We start from the raw sequence: 21,612 nt of genomic DNA, 5'->3' as shown, positions 1-21,612 counted from the left end.
AAGAAACCTGAATAAAAAAAAAAATTTAATTCAATTAAATTGAATAATAATTATTAATAATAGTGTGCCGTTAAGATTGAATTTTTCTGCCGCAACCACGCGATGAGTTTTATTTTCATTTTGCTTAATTCCTTCGTTTCTTGAATAAATTAAATCAATGATTTGTCTTTATCTAGTTTTTAATATTTTCCAGCAGCAAAACATTCAAAGATATTCCCCGGCGTCGCTTCCGAAAGCGATTTACAAAAATGGCGAACATCGAGGGACCGAAAATCACCATCCCTCAGTCAAATGGGACCTGAATCGATCAAGCACAAGGTAATCGAATGATTCGAATAAAATTTGTCAGTCCCTCAATGACCATAAAACGATTGGAATTTGCCTAGTTTTCCTCGTTTACTATGAATCTATTCGTTTTTCAGTTTTCACTGCAAGACAACGGATCCGCTAAGTTTTTCCAGGGGGCTATGCACACGCCGAATATGGGGGAGAAGGTCGCACAGGTGAGTCGACAAAAAAACGAAATTATACCAAAAATGATATGAGAAATAACGAGAGGTGTGTGGAATTAATGAAAATAATTGTCGGACGTTCGTGTAAAATTACACACAATCTATATTAATGAGGTAAAGGGGGCAAAGGTCGAAAGGGTATAGGGTTACGACCTCCCCGTCAACCTGTCAGAATTCATAAGCTTATACTTATCACCATCGAATGTAACGTGACAGCTTGACTGCAGCTGAAACGCGTTCGTCTGGCTTCCGGTGCGGAATATTTAAACATGTAACATATAACGTGCGAATCATCACTCGCTTCACGTTTCGAAGCAAAAAAAAAAATTTTTCATCTTTTTTTTAACGTGGCAACCGAAAAGTCAAACATTTTTTTGCTTCGAATTTGTGTCGTTTTTTTCTGCTTTCTCCTTTTTCTTTTTGTTTTTTCATTTTACCAGTTTTGATGGAAAACGAAAAAGAAAAATGGAACGTGGATTTAAAGTAGGGCTGCCAAGTCTAACGGTGGTTGGTATTGTGCCAAACGAGATTTTTTTGTACACGTATATGTCCGCTGATTATCAACCGAAATCGTGTTTTCAGTTATATCTATCTACGTGGGCGAATATCCTCTCCTTCCGATTCTCAAACACTAGCCAAGATTTTCTTTGAATAGAAAAAAAATAGAGAGAAAGGAAAAAAAGGAAAGGAAATTCATCACTGAGAGTCGTGTTCGGATATAGGTGAGGACCACCCCACCCTATTGGATGGCCGTGGTAGTTTTTCTACCAGATCTCGCGATATCATTGTTGGCGAAAATAGTACAGCGTGCAGGTTACTTTCTACCCATATCGAATGAGGACAAACAACCGAAACTGGAATGGATATAAAAATTTCATTTTTTCGCGCTGGGTGGTGAGCGAGATTGTGTTTTCTCTTCTTCTCCAGTTTCCGGAAGTTTCTTCCTCTTGGAAACGGAAAAACAATAGGGTGTACGTCGGAAAACGATTTAAAGACAGAAAAACAAAGGGACCAAAAATAGAATGAAACCCTCCCACTGCTACCGCGAACACCGAAGAAATTCAAATTGCTTTTTGGAACAATAAAATAGGGGGATTCGTGTAACATCAATGTAAAATCTGTAACTCGTTTACTTTTAATCAAGGGGACGGTTGGCGGGGTATATATTAATTCATTCGTTTCTACCCCTCGCCCACTCGCCATTAGTTGTTAAATTTTCGAGTTTTATTGAGAATCGGGGAACCTCATAACCCGGGCATCAGCCGGTGTTGACGCTTCCTTTCTTCCTTGCTTTATTAATTTGCTTTTTTCCCCTTTTTAACTTTAACTCTTCTCCTAAACAATGAAGGCCGACGTCGCGGCAAAGACTAAGGAGACGCGCAAGACCCGCAGCTATTTACTGGGTACATAGAAAACGAAGGAGAGAGAGAAGAGGAGGTAAAGGGGGATGAAGTAATATAGGAATTATCCGGGGGTTGAGGGGGGTGGCGTACGAGGGGTTGAAAACAGCACGCTTTCTGCTTTGTGGATGGCGCTGGCATCGTCAGTGTCGCAGTGTTCGCGAACGCGGAGGTTCACTTGCTGCCCCATCCTCATCGTCCTCCCCGCGACGCTCGGCGTCGCCGTCACTTTTGACGCGCGTTCGTTCGTTCACCGTCCACCCGATCAAAAAATATCTACGTCGTTCTACAAACGTGTCACAGTTTCTTTTTTTCCCCCCATTATAATCGCGTTCATCCCCATCGTCGTGGTCCGGATTGAAAAAAGAAGAAAGAAAAATCGAAAAGACAAGAAGACAAAAAGGAGGAGAAAAATTCACACGTCCGTCCATCGTTAACAATACTAAGCGATAAATAAAATAATATAAATAAAAGATAGATAATTAAATGAAAAGATCCACCGGAGGTACAAAGAAAGGAAGACCTTACTCTGCACGGCGCTGCCGATGACCTCGTCCAACTGACTCGAATTATTTGAAACAATTTTTAAAAGAGAACCGCGAAAGAGAGGAAAAACTGGCAACAAAGAATTTAGGATTGAATAAAAAAAAATATATAAAGAGTAACGAAATAAATACCATTTCTTTGAATTCATTTTTGGAAAAGTAAAAGGAACAAAATTCTCGCACGTATTTAAACGTGAATATTGATACCGATCGTCGATCTCCAGAAGAGAAAAAAGCTCAATCGAAGAAAAAAATCGTATCTCCCGCGGTGTTTCTATCGAACTATACATACTATATCGTGCGTGGCGTGTTTCCGTTAAACTTGACGTACGAAATTTCGAAAGTTTTTCCATCGACCTCAACAAAAAGCCAATAAAAAAGGAATGAGGAACAGATGAAATAGGGAGATTTTAACCGACGATAGAAAAGAAAAGAGGGATAAATCGTAAACAAAAACCAGGACAAAATTGATTAACTTTCGACAAAAATTTGCAATACCTTCGTTTGAACCTCCACGTTCGTATAACCGCAAAATGAAACCGAAGAGAGAAACGTATGAATGAATGTTAAACTAAAGAAACAAAGAACCGAATTACATTTGCCGTATAATGACATAGTCAGTCGATATTGTCGTGCAATATTACCGCACACTGCGCCAAAAAACGAATAAGAAACGACTAGAGAGAACGGAAATAAAAGAAAGGAAAAAAATATCGAAGCAGGCGAATATCTGCCATAGTATCGTGTGCATGGATAAAATTATATAAACGATCTACGATGCAGGCGATGAGATAGCGTTGAATAATTTCTATGACTGTAGTATCGAAAAAAAAAAGAAAAGGAAAAAAGGAGAAGAAAAACGCACGGTTTCAAAAAAGAATTGAAAAAAAAAAAAATTATAATAATATAATGGCATGACTTATATACCTGCTGTATACCTGTAATTTGCAGAGAGAGAGAGAGAGAGAGAGAGTGAAGTTTAAAAAGTAACACGAGCTAGCTTTGCAAATAACATGTTCTTGCAAACACGAGCAATCGATATATGTACCTAGAGAGTCGCGTATGTTGTACCTATGTACACACCCTCTTATATTAACCTCATAATATTCAACTGTAAACCAAAAAGCCAAAGGAAAAAAAATAAAAGGAAAAACCAAAAAAAAGAAGGCAAACCAAAAGCAATGAAACGAAACGAAATGAAAAAAGTTGAAACGAAATGAAACGAAATAAAAATTAAACGGAATAAAAGAAAAAGAGAGAGAAAAAAAACTAATTCAACTTCAACGTCGACGTAGCGTTATATCGAGTCACGTTATATACGTCGTACATACATACGATGACATACATAAACGCGTTTATATTAATACGCTGCAGAGCTACGTTGTGAAATTGCTTTTTTTTTTTCATAATATCTATATTATTACGAGAAACGCTTGGAATGAAATTAACAAAAGGAGAAGCAAATTATTTTTTTAAAACAATTAAACGATTGATGAGAAATTGGTGATTGAACATAATCATAGTAATCGAGTAATAATTAACACCGAAATAACAATTATGACAATTGTAAATTACAGTATCAATTATCGCTGACTAAAATTCACTATACATATCGATATATACATATGTGTGCTAATAGAGGGTCGAAAATAAAATCCTAATATTAAAAAACTAAAAGAGATAAGCAAATAGAAGAAAAGTGACTAATCATCCAGCCATCTGGTTTTATATGCGCTAAATGTACGATGCGAGGGATGAGAAGGTGACCGATGTTCAGGGTGGAATTGAGGGGTGGACGAGTCGAGGTGGTAAAAACGGTTGGCGAAATATACCGGATTATCAGCAGCACCAAATCGTTCAGGGTGTTCAAGGATCGGAGAGCGGAGGAGGAGGAAGTGGTGTTTCTTCTGCCGGAGGTGGAGGCGGAGGCGGAGGATCGGGATCGGGATCGGGATCGGGTGGATCGGTCGGTGTCGAAGTGCAATTCGAGGGAGGACAACGATCAACGCCTACTCAAGTGGAGCAATATCATCATTGGGGCGAGTTCAGGGAGTTCAGGGAATTCATCGGCGATTCGAGAGACCCGAGGGACGTGGCGCCCCGCAACGTCGGGGGGGCCGCGGACCCCAGGGCCCGTGACTCGCCCTGCAGCCCTCAGGACATCAGACTCCTCCATGAACTCGTCGAAGACCTCACCAAGGAACAGGACGAAAAATCCAAACCGAGGTCGGAACAGGTGAGATAAAATAACCAAAAAAAACCGGTTGCACGTGTATCAGATACGCGAAAATTATTTCCTCGGGGTGTGGCAATTAGGAATTCGAATACCGTGACGAGGAGTGAGTTCATAATTGTCCTTGACGATCTTGGACTTTCGCAATTTTCTCACCGTTCTTTCATCTTTCCGTCTACTTTATGATTTTCTTTTTCGAAATCCGGGGGTGAGGTACGAGGGAATTGTACAGGGTGTAGCGTCCACATCCCAAGGGATGCTACAGAGAGGATTCCGACGTCGAAGTGGAGGTTGTAAGAAATAGGGTGAGGATGAGGAGAGCGAAAGAGAGAAAAACAGGAATTCGAAAAAATGAAGAGGGAAAAAAAGAGGAAAGAGAAAATGGAAGTCGGTTGGCAAAAGCGAGTGTAGTGGCGTGTCGCACACACGACAAGGCGGAGTATAAGTTGGTGCGAAGAGAGAGAAAATCGGCATATGGCGTCCCGGCGCCAGCGCAGGAAAAACAATCAATACCTGGGATGTCGCTACGTACAGGTGCTGGCAGGGAGGGTTTTGGTTTTGGTTTGGGTTTTGTGTCGAAGCGACAGGCGCGAGAGAAGCCAGAGGAAACCGAGCGGGAGGAGGTCGAGGAGAAGAGCAAGAGGGACGTACACAGTAGGGACAAGAAGACGTGGACGAGCAAAAGCAAGCAAGCAAATCCCTCTCCTCTTTCTCTCTCTCTTTCTATTTTTCTTCTTTACTTTATCTCCATTTCTTCATCGCTCTCTATTTTACATCCCTCGATTTTCCATCTTGCACACATTTTCTATCCCTGCATCACTCGACTCGCGGCGATTACTCCGCGAGTACCGAAAATGACATTAAAATAATCACACGCCATATACACCTGCTGTACTATTTCTATTTCTATATTGCATAATGTATGTTTATGTAAATATATGAATAGTAACGGAAGAACAAAAAAAAAAAAAAAGACACGACGAATTTCTATAAAAGTTTCTTCATCGATTGTCCAGCTTTTTATAATTCATCTGTATAATCTCAAGATAATCTCGGCACAACATCTCCTTCAACTCCGACCAAAAAACTACCTGGATGCGTCGCGGAAATTTCGATGCACGGTTTAAATACTCGTGGAGGATGACGATACCACCTATCCCGGATCACGGATTATTGCGACATTCACCCCGCACAAGAGAAGAAATTATTGAACATTGAAAAAAAGAACTACAATAATCGCGACGTAGATATAACATTTATCTGCGTCATCGTCGTCTGGTGTTTAACCCCTTCCATGTAACTAACCAGGAAATAGAGATTTTCAATATTGGATACGACATGGGTATGGAGTAAAAAGTGTTTAAATTTACCGCAGAAAGAGACAAAGAAGAAAAAAGAAACCCAAAAATGGAACGAAATTTGAAATAACCAAAGTGACGTCAAGAGTCGAGTTCTTGTTTTTCTTCCATTCTCTGTTTCGTTTTTTTTTTGATTTTGGAATTAACGGAGATATCTTGGGGAGAGAGAGAATATTCGTCGCATTTTTTTGATAATCGACAAATTTTTCAATTCAATGAATATACATTATTAAAGAGAGGGATTGATTGAACCGCTGTTACCGAATTTGCACTTGTGAAAAAATTTGAAAAAAATAAACTAAATAAGGAAATAATTATTGCAATGATAATGTAATCATCGAACGAAAAAAATTTCAGCTTCAGATTATAAAAAACGAGAAACGAAAAAATAAAAAAAACAATCAACAGCAGTGCTTTAGTGTGATAAAATATTGAAAAATTAATTAGGGGTTGAAAAGTAAAATTTCTATCTAATCTACGTACGTATAAATATTTCAATTATAAAGTGAGTGAAAAATTTTCATAATTAATATTATCCCTGTCGTCATCATCGTGTCTCGGTCGAGTGAATTAAATCTCTAGGGCACACTTGTTGCGAACTTTCAAGCTGGGTGATACTAGAAATAGATATTTTCTATCGAGAAGAAATAGGAACGTTCTACGAAACCAAAAACGAAAAAATAAACTCAAATCAATGAAATTTTTTTTTCTCCCATCGATTTGCGCGGGGTTGACGTTATGAACTAATAGATAAAAAAAAAGTACAAACCAAAAACCAAATAAATGAATTAATTAAAAATACGGTGAGAGGAGATTCGTTTTTCCCCGTTAGAAAAACACCTCTATCGAGATTTCTATAACGCATAGTATTAATGGAGAGTGCCAAATACAAAAGAACGGATTTTTCATTCTAGTTTTGGTTTTTCCTCTTCTTTTTCTTTCCCTTTTTTTAATCCAAGTGTTACATATTGTCGTAGATGTGATAGATGTGATCGAATATAAATTAATGTAACTTTATCATACAATAAGTGAGAATTTTATTTGTCCCAATTAAAGAGACAAAGAAAAAAAAGCACAAGGAATCATTTTTCTCTTCTCAAATTATTTTCAGAGTGATATATAACCGACGGATATATACACACGTGTGTACATATATATTTATATATATATGAGAATATAATAATTTCTAAAAACGGTCGGTGTTACTTTATAAGTATTGATTCGTCGTCGACCTTATAACGTTTGTAATATAACTTGACTGCGGGGTAGTAAGAAGATAGCCGGGAGTTTCGGTGTTCGTACTAAATGTAAAATTTCATTACTTTCACGCATTGTTGGAAAGGAGATTAGATGTGATTAGAGGGGATAACGATAATAATAACAACAGTGATAATATAATTTAAAACAAAAATAAAATAGAAAAGTAAAAATTAGAGAAGAAAAAGAAACGCAGAGAGAAGAAAGAAACTTTCCACCGATTGACGCACAAGAATTATTGTCACTGATATTATACATCCTACACGTTAATTATTATATAATTATTCACTATCGTTGTCATCAAACGTCGGTAAGATAGAAAAACGATACGAGCTTATTGAAAAAAATACAATCAATTTAATTTCAAAGAATTTCAAAATTAATTAAAACGAATTAAAGTGAAAAAGTGACTCGATAAATCACAAGAAAATTAACAATCTGTTTTATAATTGAATTATTGATTCAAACAAAATCAAAAAAAAAACTATAAGAATAAAATTTGAAACGAATACATTTTTTTGAAATAAAATTTGAATAAGGTTGCCGGAGAGACTGATACTTCGAAAGTTAATCATATTACCTATATTATAATAATACCTGTATAATCGACTGAATATTATATTATACCGCGTGTTCCATCCATTAGCTTACACCCTGAATGAATAAAAAAAAATAGATAAATAAATAACTTGATTATAATTGCGATCGATTAAATAAATTTGATTATTTCCGAAGTTCTCGTTTTCTTTCTCTTTGACTTTTCGTTGTTCCGAAAAGTTATAAATGATATTATTATATCACATTGACGTTCAATGAATATATAACTGCACATTTCGTACAACCGTACGCTGTATTACGTATATAATTCGTACCTGATATTTATACAGTATAAATATAAATATAAATTATCTTGTTATAATTAAATTTACAATTAAAAATAACAAAATTTAACAAATTTACACGTAATTTTTTCGGTTCTTTTTCTTGCTTCTTTTACCCTCTACCGCGTCTTTTCTATACACGCAAACATATATGTAATACGTCATAACGTTATGTAATTGTCGTTGACATAAATATAGAAAAAAAAAAATATATACTAATATATAGGCGGATTATCGATTATCGATTAATAATTAATATAAAACGTTGTCTAGTGTTCGATCATCGCTGCTCATATAACCTGTTAATAAATTAAACGTGATAAATTCTTCGTTTCAACTAAAAAAAAAATTAAATCTCAAATAAACCATCCACTCTGTGCACGTATATATATGTGAATGGTCAATCTGCACTTATATCTGTGATGAACGTTAAAACCTTTGAAAAAAAAAATTAAAGTAATCGATTAAAATAAATTGAATAAATTTAAATAAAAGTAAACGAAAAACGTGAAAAATAAGAAATTATTGCCGCTGCTGTCCAAAGCTCTGTACATTAATTAAGGTTGAAGGAAAGAAAAAAAACCCATTAAATAAACCCTAATCATATGAAATAAATAATTGAAACAAATATGAAACTGGACGGGAAATTTTTTTAACAATATTTCGATTCCTGAAAACCGACCAAAGTTGAGTAAAATCACAAAAAAGAAAGTAGAAGAAGAAGAAGAAGAAGAAGTTGGAGAGGAAGTGTGAAACGCGGCAGCCAATTAAAGCTCATTAAAATTAATGAATTACCTTGATTAAATTTTCTGTCTGACTCTAACAGCAACTCGCTAGATCTCCGTTAATAACTGTTGTAAAACGAGGCGAGAGTAATAATAAATAGGTATATAAATCATTATACATATGTACATCAATACAATTAAAGTTATTTTAATAAAATAAGATTTTAATAAAATAAAATAATTTAAGACAAGATAAGAAATAAGCCGAAATAATTCGCACCGTTCGATTATTTATTCTTATTTTCTTGAATATTTGATAGTAATTCTAAACGATTAAGGTATATGACGTGACGATTAAAATCCTGAGATAAGATTAAAAGAGTAAAAGAAAGGTAGAAAGAGAGAAAGTGAAGAAATAAAAATCTCACAAGAGAAACGAACGGGAGTTAATAAAATAAATTAATAATAGAAAGTAATTAAAAAACTGCTAATATTCAACATCACAACAATATATTTCCCCTCGAATATCGAGGTGGAAATATAACGACAAACGACAAAATTCAGTTCCTAAGGAAACAACAACGTTCCTCGAGATCCAGATCGAGGTCCAGATCAAGGTCTGGATCAAGATCTACGGAGACGTCGTCCGAAGAAGAACTTTGCGAGGATAATAAATCGCCCTACCCGACCTATTTTCATAACATATCGTCAACGTCCGGAAGACTTCCACCGCCCGTCGTTATACGTCGTAAACAGCTGATCGTTAGTTCATTTCCGCGGAGTAACAGTTCGTCGAATAATTTCACCACCCTGAAAACGACGACATCCGCGCCGGGGTTCAAATTCTCCGCTAATAATAATTCGGAAAAACGCGACGAAGATCCGACGAAAGCAACCCCGGCGGCCATTTTAGAATTCGCCAACGCTCCTCCGAACCAACAAATAAATTCATCTTCCTCGTTTCTGAGGAATAACAACAACAGTTCAAAGAATTTGAACAATCATTTGAAGGACTTAATACAGCCAACGAACATGCAGGGGTGTTTAAAGTCGCCTAGGGCAATGTCGGAGCACCTTCTCGGCCAGCTTCAAGTACCGATAGCACCTGCCGCGCCATCAGCCCCGATGGTACTCGGCGGTTTGAGGTCGAAGGGTGGAGGTTCTCTGAGAGAAGGTGACAGAGGGGAAAGAATCGCCGATATTATACCGAGACAAAGATGGAGCAGCGTAAGGGTCAGGGGCGGAAGTACCAAGAGTTTGCTACTAGAGAACGGACCGCCGATTCAGACTGTCCCCGTAAAAGGAGCGATAAGAAAAGAGGTATTATTTTTAAAGATGGGCGAAAAAAAAATCAAACACCGATACACCCCTATAATCCGACGGTCTACTTTGTAGCTCTATTGCAGGGACGTTAGGATTCAAAGGACCCGAAAAAAAATAACGATAATAATTCAGAAACGAATTTTTCATACGCAGGAATCGAATAACCTGAAACAGATTTTTTTATCGCGGGTTGTTAGTTTCAAATTTCAAAGGAACATCTGCTCCGTTAAAATAATAAACATTTATAATGGCAGAGTAAAAAAGAAAGAAAGCCATCTGTTACAAATCCCTCAAAGATTTTCGCAATAAAAAAGGAAACGGGTGGGGGAAAAGAGTGAAAAAGAAATTTCAACGTTATCTGATTACAAGATGGGCGAATAACGAAGGAACGGGGGTTGTTAGGCAAGGGATGTGAAAATCGATATCTATGAAATATATAATACGTACATAACAACCTATCGATTTTACTCTATGTATACACATTATATACACATAAATCATAGTCAAAAACGTTGGTATATAGTTATAATTAAATTCGACTCGCGTCTGGATCAACGAGCAATCCAACGTCGTTGAACTATTTTGAATTTTTATGTTCCAAATTAACGATCTTTCGTCTCCGTATAGTTTTCACGTACTTAGAAAATTCTGTATGCACGCGTATCTACGTATAGACGTATATCTCATGTTTTCCAAACAGAACGAAAACGAAAAACGAGGGGAGGAAATTTTCGGGGGCTTGCGAGAAGAGGAGGGGCGAGGGAAAGGAAGACGATCGTCTTCGACTTCGAATGCTTCAGGCGAACAGACACCGGGATTTGTGAGCGTCTCGGTGAAGCGTGCGGGTTAAAAATTCTCCAAATTTTTTTCCAACGTACTTTGTTTAGTTGATACGGGAGTTTCAAAGCGAAAAGAGCGTACGTCTGTTTAACGCGGGTGGTTGCGGTGCAGTTGGGTTATAAAAAACAGGAAAGAAATTTCCGAAAGAAAAAAGAAAGAAGGAAAAAAGAGCACGGATTTCTGAAGAGGGTTCAAGTTCCGAAATACATATTCTTGAAATAGAGCCCCTAAAATTCCTTAACCGTATAATTTTATACACGTTCGAAAGCTCTCGACTTGCGCCGCAGTTATAAAGCGTCGGCACAAGTGCGTGCGTCCCGCGTTTGCCCGCCTTTATAAAAATAACATTTATGAATAAAATAATTATTATTAAAACGAGGAAAAAAAATGAAAAGAAAAAGAAACGAGAAGTAGAGAGAAGGAAAAAATGTGGGGTGGAGAAATTATTGAAAGAGCAAAAACACAAAATAAGTAAATGAATTCTGACTCGATCGTTGTGAAAATGTGGAGGAAATCAATTGTCGTACGTTCTTATTTCGGCGATAGGAGAAAAAAGACCGCTATAAATTCAGCGCTCACTACGGTAATAATTATTTATATCGTTTTTATTTTTTTTTATATCTTTCCATTTTTCGTTTTCATCGAAATTTTCGTCGGCAATTTATCACGAGTTTAGCGCGATGATCGACATGTTTATATTATAGGTGCCTAAATACTATGCAATATAGGTGCAATTCCTATACGTATCTTATACATTATATACATAGGCGTGCCGTTATCGATATGAAATCTATTTTTTTTTTCTTTCACGTTTTTCTAAGGGGTGCAGCAATATCGACACATCGAGTCTTTTTTTATTTTATTTTTGATCCCAAGTTATTTTCGAAGTTGAAAGAAAAAGAGATAAAAACGTTTGAAAGGTCCACATATCTTATTTTCAAATATGTGAAGTTGAATTTCTTTTTCTTCCACTATAGGCATATACGTATGATATTTTATTTATGTAATGTGCTTGAAGTTTCTCCTCCGTATAGCCTAGATACTTGAACTATATATCTGTATTTGTAGATATTACACATACGTATAAGTGTGTGTCCGTATGCCAACCACCTTCGTTTCGCATATTTTATACTTGCAAAAAAGGAATTGTTCGAAGGCAGAGGCAGAAGGAAATGTATCATAGGTTGTACGTGGTTTGAAATGTTAGTGCCAACAAGAGACGTTGTACATATGCATAAGGGGTTCGACTACAGATATACAGCTGCGTATATACTACACATACACCTCGTACATACGTACGTACATAGAAAATTTTCTCGCAACCTCTGACCGCTTATATACGAACATACATGTACCCACGTATATACGTTACACATCTATACGAATGGACGGATATTTTCAACCCCCTGGTAGGAATAATCGAACGGTAAAAGCTTTCTGACTATGAAATGAAGTCCAACCCCAACCTGCAACTATTTCATCACGTGAGGTAGTTTCAAACGGTCTGTCTCTAGGGCAGGTTCAGATTCCGAATTTCTTATTAGACACAAGCAAACGCGTTTCAAAGTTTTTTTTTCCTTCGCCTGTGCGTGTAAAATAATATTTGAACAAACGTTTATGAATAAATGAATAAACGAGATTAGAAAATGTAAAGAGAAAATAAAATGAAAAATAAAAACCGTGCAGATTGATATAGATATATGTTTTTGTTTTTTAATTTTTTTCACCCCTTCGCGGTATATACGTATGTCGTATAATGTATAATGTTCATGGACTGAATTAGGTTTAAATATTCGATAAACTATGAAATAATTTAGTGACCTTATATACACTATACTTGTACATATAGGTATATGGAGTTTAATATTTCATTCATCCTTGTTACACGCCGTACATACCTACATAGGTAATGGCGAATGGCAGACTAGAACGTTTTCAACCGACGTTGATGTTGTAAAAATAAAGAAAAAAAAATATGGTGAGAAAGTGGATCGATATGATAAATGTTAATTGAATAAAACGACGAAGAGAAGAAAAAAAATTCATAATTCTTCAATCGTTCCACAAAATGTGGAAACTATTTGTTTTTTTTTTTTTCGTTTTTTTTTTTAAATGAGGCTAATCGAACGACGTATGTGTGTGAAAAAAAACTAATTCGAAATTCATGTATATTCTTTGGATCTTTTTTGTTTTTTGTCTATCGCAGGTATTATCATTGGGTGCGGACGTTCTTCCAGAGTACAAGTTGCAGTCGCCCAGAATCCATAAATACACGATACTCCATTACTCCCCGTTCAAAGCAGTCTGGGATTGGTTAATTCTACTTCTAGTAATGTACACGGCTATATTCACACCGTACGTTGCAGCCTTTCTTTTATCGGAGCCGGATTACAACAGCAGAAAAAACAAGAGATACGGCGAGGATTTATTCGTCGTTATCGATCCGATAGGTATTTACGAAAAATATATAACTATATACGTATATACATGTAGTGAATACATATAATTCTATTCGAATGTGAATAATGAAAATTAAACTTGAAATTAGAAGCAAAAACAAAAAAAAAAAAAACAAACAAACAAAATTAATAAGCATTTATTATGTACTGAAATCTAACCCAATCTTCTTCTATCTCTCTCTCTTTTTTCTTTCTCTCTCAATTAATTTACAGTGGACGTCACCTTCATCGTTGACATCCTGATTAACTTTCGTACAACATTCGTTAACAGTAACGATGAGGTGGTTTCTCATCCCGGTAAAATCGCTGTCCATTATTTGAAGGGGTGGTTTCTGATCGACCTGGTAGCCGCCATACCATTTGACCTATTATTCTTCGGAACCGATACTGACGAGGTACGATATTTTCTGTTTTTTTTTTATTTTTTATTTTTTACCGCAACGGGTTAAATATATTTTTGAAACAAAGTTGAGAGAAAAAAATAAAATGAAAATAATTTCTCTGCTATACACTATATACGCGTAAAGCGCGCTGGTCATTGAAACCGGGTCAAAATCAATCTAAAAGATCAAAACTAAAATGAGATAATCATTTCCAACTTCGAGTAGTCGTAGATTAGTTATAGTGGATCGGTAAATTCATTCATTATTAATAAATACCTGTCTCTTGCATATTAGTATCATAGTATTGGTTTCCTGCATTTGTCGAAAAAAAAAAAAGAAAAACACGAAATCAATAAGAAAAAAATTATAACAAAATCATTTTTTGTTTCATACCAATAGATTTGTATGTAATCCTCAATTATATTTGTAATACCTCAACGAAGATTTTGCCCCGGTAAAATACCGCGTCGATATATATTATATACCTACTATACATAATATTATATCGATGTTATATCTGGTAATATAATAAAATATGTAAGTTTCCTTCTTTTCTTTTCTTTTCTTTTTCTGTTCTTTACTTTACTCGTTTTTATCTAACTTTTCTTTTTCTTCTTCTTTCTTTACTCTTTCATCTCTTCCCGAATAACAAATTATATAATTGTCACATATATACGTATACCTCGATCAATCCGGAAATTTTTGCCTATATAAAATTATACATATATTATTGTATACGATATACCCGTACATAAATAGATTATAAAAAATTGGCGCTTTGTTTTTTCTTTTCGTTTAATTCAACTCGAGTTATTTTATTTAATAATTTATTTCTTTCCTTTTATTTGATTTTTTCTTTACGTGTATTTGTTTCTTTTTTTTTTGCTATTTTCGGTGTCGTTAGTACGCATTATTATTAATTGGTGTTAATAATTATCACGTTCCATTATTTTTTATTCGAATATACATATACTATATAAATATTATATTTATATGTATATACCATCATATATTGTATATCAATTTACCTGAACATATCGATGTAATGTCAAATATTATGAACGTTAGATCAATTTGTTTCGATTATTCAAAAATTTCTCTTACATTTATTTGTCATTACTGATTTTTGATATCATTTTATTTCATTTTATTATTTTTCTAATTTCTTCTCGTCAGTCCGTAACATTTTCCCAATTGGTGAAATGTTTTTTTTTTAATTTTCTTTTCTAATAGCCCTCAATTGAAGTTCTTATATCATCATCATTATCATCATTATTGTTATTAGAATTTCGTTATTATGGTTATCATTATTTACTTTTATTATCATTATAAGTATATAAAAAATATGCCAAATTATATATACCATACGTTTTTCCGTTATTTCGTATTTGTGAATATACATATAGTATATAAAAAAATGGTTTCTTTCATTGAAGTTATTTATTATACTGCAAAGTATAACAACAACAACAATAATAAGAATACTAATAATTGAGTAGCATGCGGATTTTCGAAATTTTCATTACAAACGTGATATATAATAATTGTGAACCGGGTATTTGAAAGAGAACAAAAATCAGTAATAAATTGGAGAAAATGAAATTTGAAAGGATCTATATAATGTATGTATGTGACAGAGGGTGGAAAGTGAAGGATGAAAGTGGGAGAGAAAGAGAAAGAAAAAGATCAAAATTTTCTATGTGAAATTTGATATGAAATTTTTTTTCTAAAAGTATCTTTTGATTAAGAAAGGAAAATGAAATAGAAAAAAAAAAGGAAAACGTACACTGGTGTATGAATAATATTAAATAGACGGAGATATCAAAAAAAGAAAGTAAGACAAGTTTAAGAAAAGAAAAGAAAAAAAAGAAAGAAACACGAATAACACGAAAAATTTATAAAAAAATGGCCCAAATTTAACATTAGTGGTTTTCCGTAGCTCGGCTTGGACAAGGATGAGGTTAGTCAGCAGATATCACAACGCAGATATTCCAAAAATAATGTTTAGCGATTAACTTTTTCCTATGCTTACATTATTCAATTATTTTTGCACAATTTTTATATATTACATATATATATATACATATACGTATAAATATATATTTAATATGAGTTAAACATATGGCAAAACATAAAAGAAAAAAATTATTTTTCCTCTTTTTTTATCTTCTATAATATTACATCCGCATATATACCTGTACATATATACATTATACTTACAAATATCCATATACCATATATACATGTACTTGATAAATACTATATACACAAACAATATATGTTTATATATATACATACTTATATTCACACATACATATTCACATCAAAAAGAACGAATGAAAAAAGCACGAATTTGGTTGTTAAAAAGCCATGAGAGAGAAAAGTATGAAACTTCAACAAAAAATTCTTGATTCATGTATTTTTTAGATATTTATGAATTTACTAATTTGTTTTTTCAAATTTTTTGTTCCTCTTTCTAATTAAATATTTCCGGTAATTTGCTTTCTTCTGTTTGCCGTTTGCTTTATTCTAACGTTTGATTTTCGTTGGCTTGCCAAAACTGAATCTAAAAAACACGACTGACGGAGCCGCACTCACTAAATTCGAAAAGCCAAGAAACCAAAAAATCAAAACCCATACACGCACATAGAAAAACGACAAGTACATAGACGCGCGAGGTTCGAATTGTATACGTAAGCTTATTCTACATTTTTCTAAATTGCATTTATCGATCGAAATATATTGAATTTTTTTTTTTTTCATTCCTCGTTATGTTTTTTGATTTATTCATTCATCTATTATTAAGTGAATATTATTATATTCCTTTACCAGATTTATTTGATGTGTATACATAATATATCTATACACACATAAATTGACCTCTCTTTTTCGGTTTTTGATTATGTTCGTATCATCATTATTTTCATCATTCTCGCTTATCAAATTATTATTCAACATTTCTATGTATTTCACGCTTTCGTTACAACCTACTACTATAATCCCATTTATATAGTTTCTAATTTCCGTTTATGTACTATCTTATGCTTACCTTTATCTATAATGATTAATCACATAAATTAATTATTAAAAAGTTTTTTTTTTTTTTAATGTATAATAATCGCTTACGCTGCCATATATTAACTTTTTGTATACACGTTGCTTATTTATTACGATTACGATTATTATTTTTATTGTTATAATTATTTTTGTTATCACACCCGCAGCTGAATACCTATTACCTAAACGCAAAATATATTTTGTGATGAATTGATTGATTTTTGTTTATTCATTCGTTTTTATATTTTTGGTTTTTCTTGATTCTTGAATCTTACATTCGTGTGTGTTTGAAATTCATTTGCCAGACATTCACTGATCGCTGCAGTAATATAAATATACATATAATGAAATTAATATCGATTACTATTATTATACGATCAATTAATTATTCGTTTATTTAATTATTTATTTAAATATTGAATTGATATTAATATTATGTACTGAATTCACGATATTGCATGCTTGTATATTATACATTAATCGTAGGTACATACGATAACTCGTGTCGTATGTACATTCAGTAGATATAATATAGATATATTATATAATACTATTTATAAAGTCATTAGAAATCATCCATTCGTTCATTCGTCATTTATTCGTTCGATCATTCACCGTGTAGTTAGATGTAGATAGATTGGCACTCAGTTTTCATTCCTTTTGTCATTTATGTATCAACAATCGATCGATCAAACGATCCCACGTAATTGTCCAATTCCAAAACTCATTGCAAACGAGACAAATTTTTTTTTTCTCTTTTTTTCTATGAGATCCGAGATAAAAATTTCAGCCATATCAATTCACAAATAACAGTTGCAAAATTTATGAGAAATATTTTGTTGAAAAAAAAAAAGATAAAAGTTTATCAAATTGCATTATCATATACATACATTATAGTACTCATTAATCACGCGAACGTATCACATATTGCATAGAAGAAAAAAAAGGAAAAGAAAAGATTGAGCTACACGCATCCACGCATAAAATCATTCTATCGACATAAGATATGTTTGATGAAACATAAAAGAAAAGAAATGAAAGAAGCAAAAGAAAAGAAAAAAAAAAACATTACCCAAAATGGGAAAAATTACGATTTCATTGCAGACGACTACTCTGATTGGTTTGTTAAAAGCTGCCAGATTGCTTCGATTAGTAAGGGTCGCAAGGAAGATCGATCGCTACAGCGAATATGGTGCCGCTGTACTTTTTCTACTTATGGGATCATTCGTACTAATTGCTCATTGGCTCGCTTGTATTTGGTGAGTGAAAAGAAAAAAAAAAAAATTCATTGTTACTCGAACGATATAAAAGACCGATTTTCACGTTCCCAAATATCCATCCCCCTTTCGCCCCTTGTAATTCGAAAAAAAAAACAAAAAAAAAAAAAAAAATTCAACACTTCGGACGAAAAGAGAGAAAAAAATGATACAAAAAAATTCGTGAGCAGAATTAATTGGAAAAACGTTTCAGACAATCCCCCTATATACGTCATACGAATTGAAACAGATTTCATCATGCGATGAGAGATTTTCATCCGGATGAATACGTTCGTGATTTTCGTTCAACATACACGTTTCCCGGAGAATTTCAAACGTTACATCCAGAGCTGCCGTGATAATTAGCGACGAAAGGGTTCAAACATGCCCTTCCCCCGACCCCCCGCGACCGCCACTACCCGGACTCCTTTCTACTACCTTTTTCTAGAACAGAGATTAAACCAAAGTGGAAGGTACACGACCACTGTCAATCCTCCGTTGGATCAATACCATCTGCCTCACGTCTCATCCCGTTTAAAAACCCCCGTCCTTCATCCGCTTATCTGTGTATATAGGCAAAGACTTCAACAGCTGCGATTATTCTTTCATTCACATCTCTAATTCATACCCTCAAAAGGACCTTATACAGAAACTTGGTACTCTAACTTACAATCAGACAGAAATCCCAACGGAACTTTGCTTCTAACATAATTAATATCCTACGTCGTCTGCCTAGTTAATTTTCTAGTTTCTCCATTTCCTTTGAATCAAAGGTACGCGATCGGAAATGGGGAAAGATCTTCATTGGAAAGCAAGGTCGGATGGCTGGATATTTTGGCCAATGACACCCATCAATTTTATACCGTTAACGACACCGGGGGACCGACCATCAAGGTGCGCTTTCAAATGGTGTTACATTTTTTCATTCTCTTCTATTTCGCTTCTAATCTATTTCGTTTCTATTTCAGAGTCGCTACGTTACGGCGTTGTATTTTACATTCAGCAGTCTAACGTCCGTCGGTTTTGGAAATGTCGCGCCCAATACAGACGCGGAAAAGATATTCACGATAATCGTGATGTTCATAGGATGTGAGTTACCCGATGGATCCGTCGTCGTTATATTTTTTTTTCCGATTAAACTTTGCCATCAATTCGAAAAATATTTCAGCCCTGATGTACGCGAGTATTTTTGGAAACGTTTCGGCGATCATACAGAGATTGTACAGCGGTACTGCGCGTTATCATACCCAAATGCTCAGGGTAAGGGAATTCATAAAGTTTCACCAGATACCGAACCCTCTGAGACAACGTTTGGAGGAATATTTTCAACACGCTTGGACGTACACGAACGGTATCGACATGAACAGTGTATTGAAAGGTTTTCCCGAGTGTCTTCAAGCCGATATTTGCCTACATCTGAACAGAAATCTACTCAGCAATTGTACAGCCTTCGAGGCGGCGAGCCCCGGATGTCTGAGGTGAACGAATCGCGCTACCGATTTCATTATTTCGCCACGTTTTCACCGTGCCTAATAATTCCGCTGTTTTTTTTCCTCAGGGCGCTTTCTCTAAAGTTCAAGACCACCCACGCACCGCCCGGCGACACCCTGGTGCACAGGGGTGACGTACTCACTTCTTTATATTTCATATCACGAGGTAGCATAGAGATATTGAAGGACGATATAGTGATGGCTATCCTAGGTAAAGACGACATATTCGGAGAGAATCCGTGCATTTATTCTACCGTTGGCAAATCGTCGTGCAACGTTCGCGCCCTGACTTATTGCGATCTCCACAAAATTCACCGGGACGACCTGCTGGAGGTGCTCGCTCTCTACCCGGAATTTTCCAACCACTTCAGCACCAACCTCGAGATCACCTTCAACATGCGAGACGTGAGTCTGATGTCCGAGTCTGTCCGCGACGCGACGTTACCTATCGATTAATTTTTTTTTCATCTACTTTTCCAACCGACCAGGAGGAACAAGCCGGCGTCGATCCTATGTCCGCGCGATTTCCGGTCAGCACGCCTACGGACGTTGACGTAGATGCGAGACGGTTCGCTTTCCGACCTCCGCGTTATCGACGCGGTTTGGGAGGCGGGGGAGGACCGCCCGGATCGAATTTGGTGCCTACCGGGCGTCAGGATTCTCTCCAAGACGACCAGGAGGACTAGTGAGTACAAAAAAAGGCTTGCGTTCGAAAAAATCTACCCTTATTTTCATCGTGTGATCGGTTCGTGCGATTTGTTTTAACAGCGACAGGGGCAGCGGTCACGGTATCTTGGAATTCAGCACAGACAAGGCCGGTCAGGACGTTACGCCTCTTAACTTGGAATTTGAGGAACCAAAGCAACGAAGCTCAACTCTAAATTCAATTACTGGTCAGTGACGGACGATCTCGTTTCGATAATAGATTCCTAACGAATGGATGTTGTGTTAGTTGAGTAGAATGTATAGTGTGAACTTTATCCCGTTAATGCAAAGTGCTAATGAGATGGTAGATTTATATCATATACTCGATAGAAGCAGATCTATATACGCTTATCGTAGTAGTTTCGAGTTTGCTTTAATTACCCTAATTATTCTAATTGCTGTTTTACGCTGCACGATTTTTCGCACCAAATGAACGAACAGTCGCGTCACCAGACCCCCGCCCCTATGCCCCCATTTTTCTAGCGTAACAATCACATTATCTCTGGTATATGGCGTGTTTGATAATAACGAAATGTGTAGTCACATTATTATAAAATATCCTGAAAAGAATGCGCAGTCGATTGTTCTAGAGGGTACGTATATTACAATTATACGAGACACGAACAACTCCATCGTCCATCAAATATACTATACATTAATTCATCGATTGTTCACGTCGATTGATACGTCAAGATTCTATCGATATCGCTTAATATTTTCGTACCACCCTACCCCAGCCCACAGTTCTGTCGCGACATAAAATTGTCACAATTGTAATCGATCCCTAATTGTGTTTCTTCCATGCCCGTAACTGTACGCAATGTTATTGTTGTTGTCGCTGTTATTAGTAAACACACCGAAATGCACATGCACACATTCCGTCAATGGGATCACGATAGCAAGGAAAATTGAAAAAAAACAAAAATATATCTTTCAATCTATTTCGGGAAAAATTCTCAAAAACTTTTTCAGACTTCTTATCATTTTTCTGGACAATATGTATAATCGAAGTTAAGGGAGCTTTGGAATTTTTGTAATTTGAATATTACATTTATTTGCACAAAATGAGAAATTTTCGATTATTTTCACACCGTGATATTACGAGGTAATGCTGCTTTGAAAAAAAAAAATTAAAAGTAAAGAACAATTGCTATTGCCTTTTACTGTTTGGGTTTGTTTCCCGGTTTG

At 35.3% G+C, this 21,612-nt stretch overlaps 1 protein-coding gene across 12 annotated transcripts in view; it reads left to right on the top strand.

The window, feature by feature from the left end:
* LOC105689241 (potassium voltage-gated channel subfamily H member 2) overlaps nucleotides 1–21,612 on the top strand; it is a 49,063-nt gene that overhangs the window by 21,792 nt on the left and 5,659 nt on the right. For 7 of the 12 annotated variants that reach the window (XM_048657777.1, XM_048657776.1, XM_048657771.1 and 4 more), the window contains 13 exons: nucleotides 194–318; nucleotides 423–503; nucleotides 4,235–4,693; nucleotides 13,281–13,524; nucleotides 13,747–13,928; nucleotides 15,856–15,876; nucleotides 18,078–18,232; nucleotides 19,003–19,123; nucleotides 19,198–19,318; nucleotides 19,398–19,707; nucleotides 19,788–20,124; nucleotides 20,208–20,404; nucleotides 20,488–20,612. In XM_048657777.1, the coding sequence (XP_048513734.1) occupies nucleotides 194–318; nucleotides 423–503; nucleotides 4,235–4,693; nucleotides 13,281–13,524; nucleotides 13,747–13,928; nucleotides 15,856–15,876; nucleotides 18,078–18,232; nucleotides 19,003–19,123; nucleotides 19,198–19,318; nucleotides 19,398–19,707; nucleotides 19,788–20,124; nucleotides 20,208–20,404; nucleotides 20,488–20,612 (2,478 nt within the window). The remainder of the gene's footprint in view (nucleotides 1–193; nucleotides 319–422; nucleotides 504–4,234; nucleotides 4,694–13,280; nucleotides 13,525–13,746; nucleotides 13,929–15,855; nucleotides 15,877–18,077; nucleotides 18,233–19,002; nucleotides 19,124–19,197; nucleotides 19,319–19,397; nucleotides 19,708–19,787; nucleotides 20,125–20,207; nucleotides 20,405–20,487; nucleotides 20,613–21,612) is intronic. The other 5 variants (XM_048657772.1, XM_048657768.1, XM_048657774.1 and 2 more) reach the window with 4 other exon arrangements.

The sequence above is a fragment of the Athalia rosae genome, chromosome 7 (genome assembly GCF_917208135.1).
Source record: "Athalia rosae chromosome 7, iyAthRosa1.1, whole genome shotgun sequence".
Taxonomy (NCBI): domain Eukaryota; kingdom Metazoa; phylum Arthropoda; class Insecta; order Hymenoptera; family Athaliidae; genus Athalia; species Athalia rosae.
This window is presented reverse-complemented; position numbering and strand designations above follow the sequence as displayed.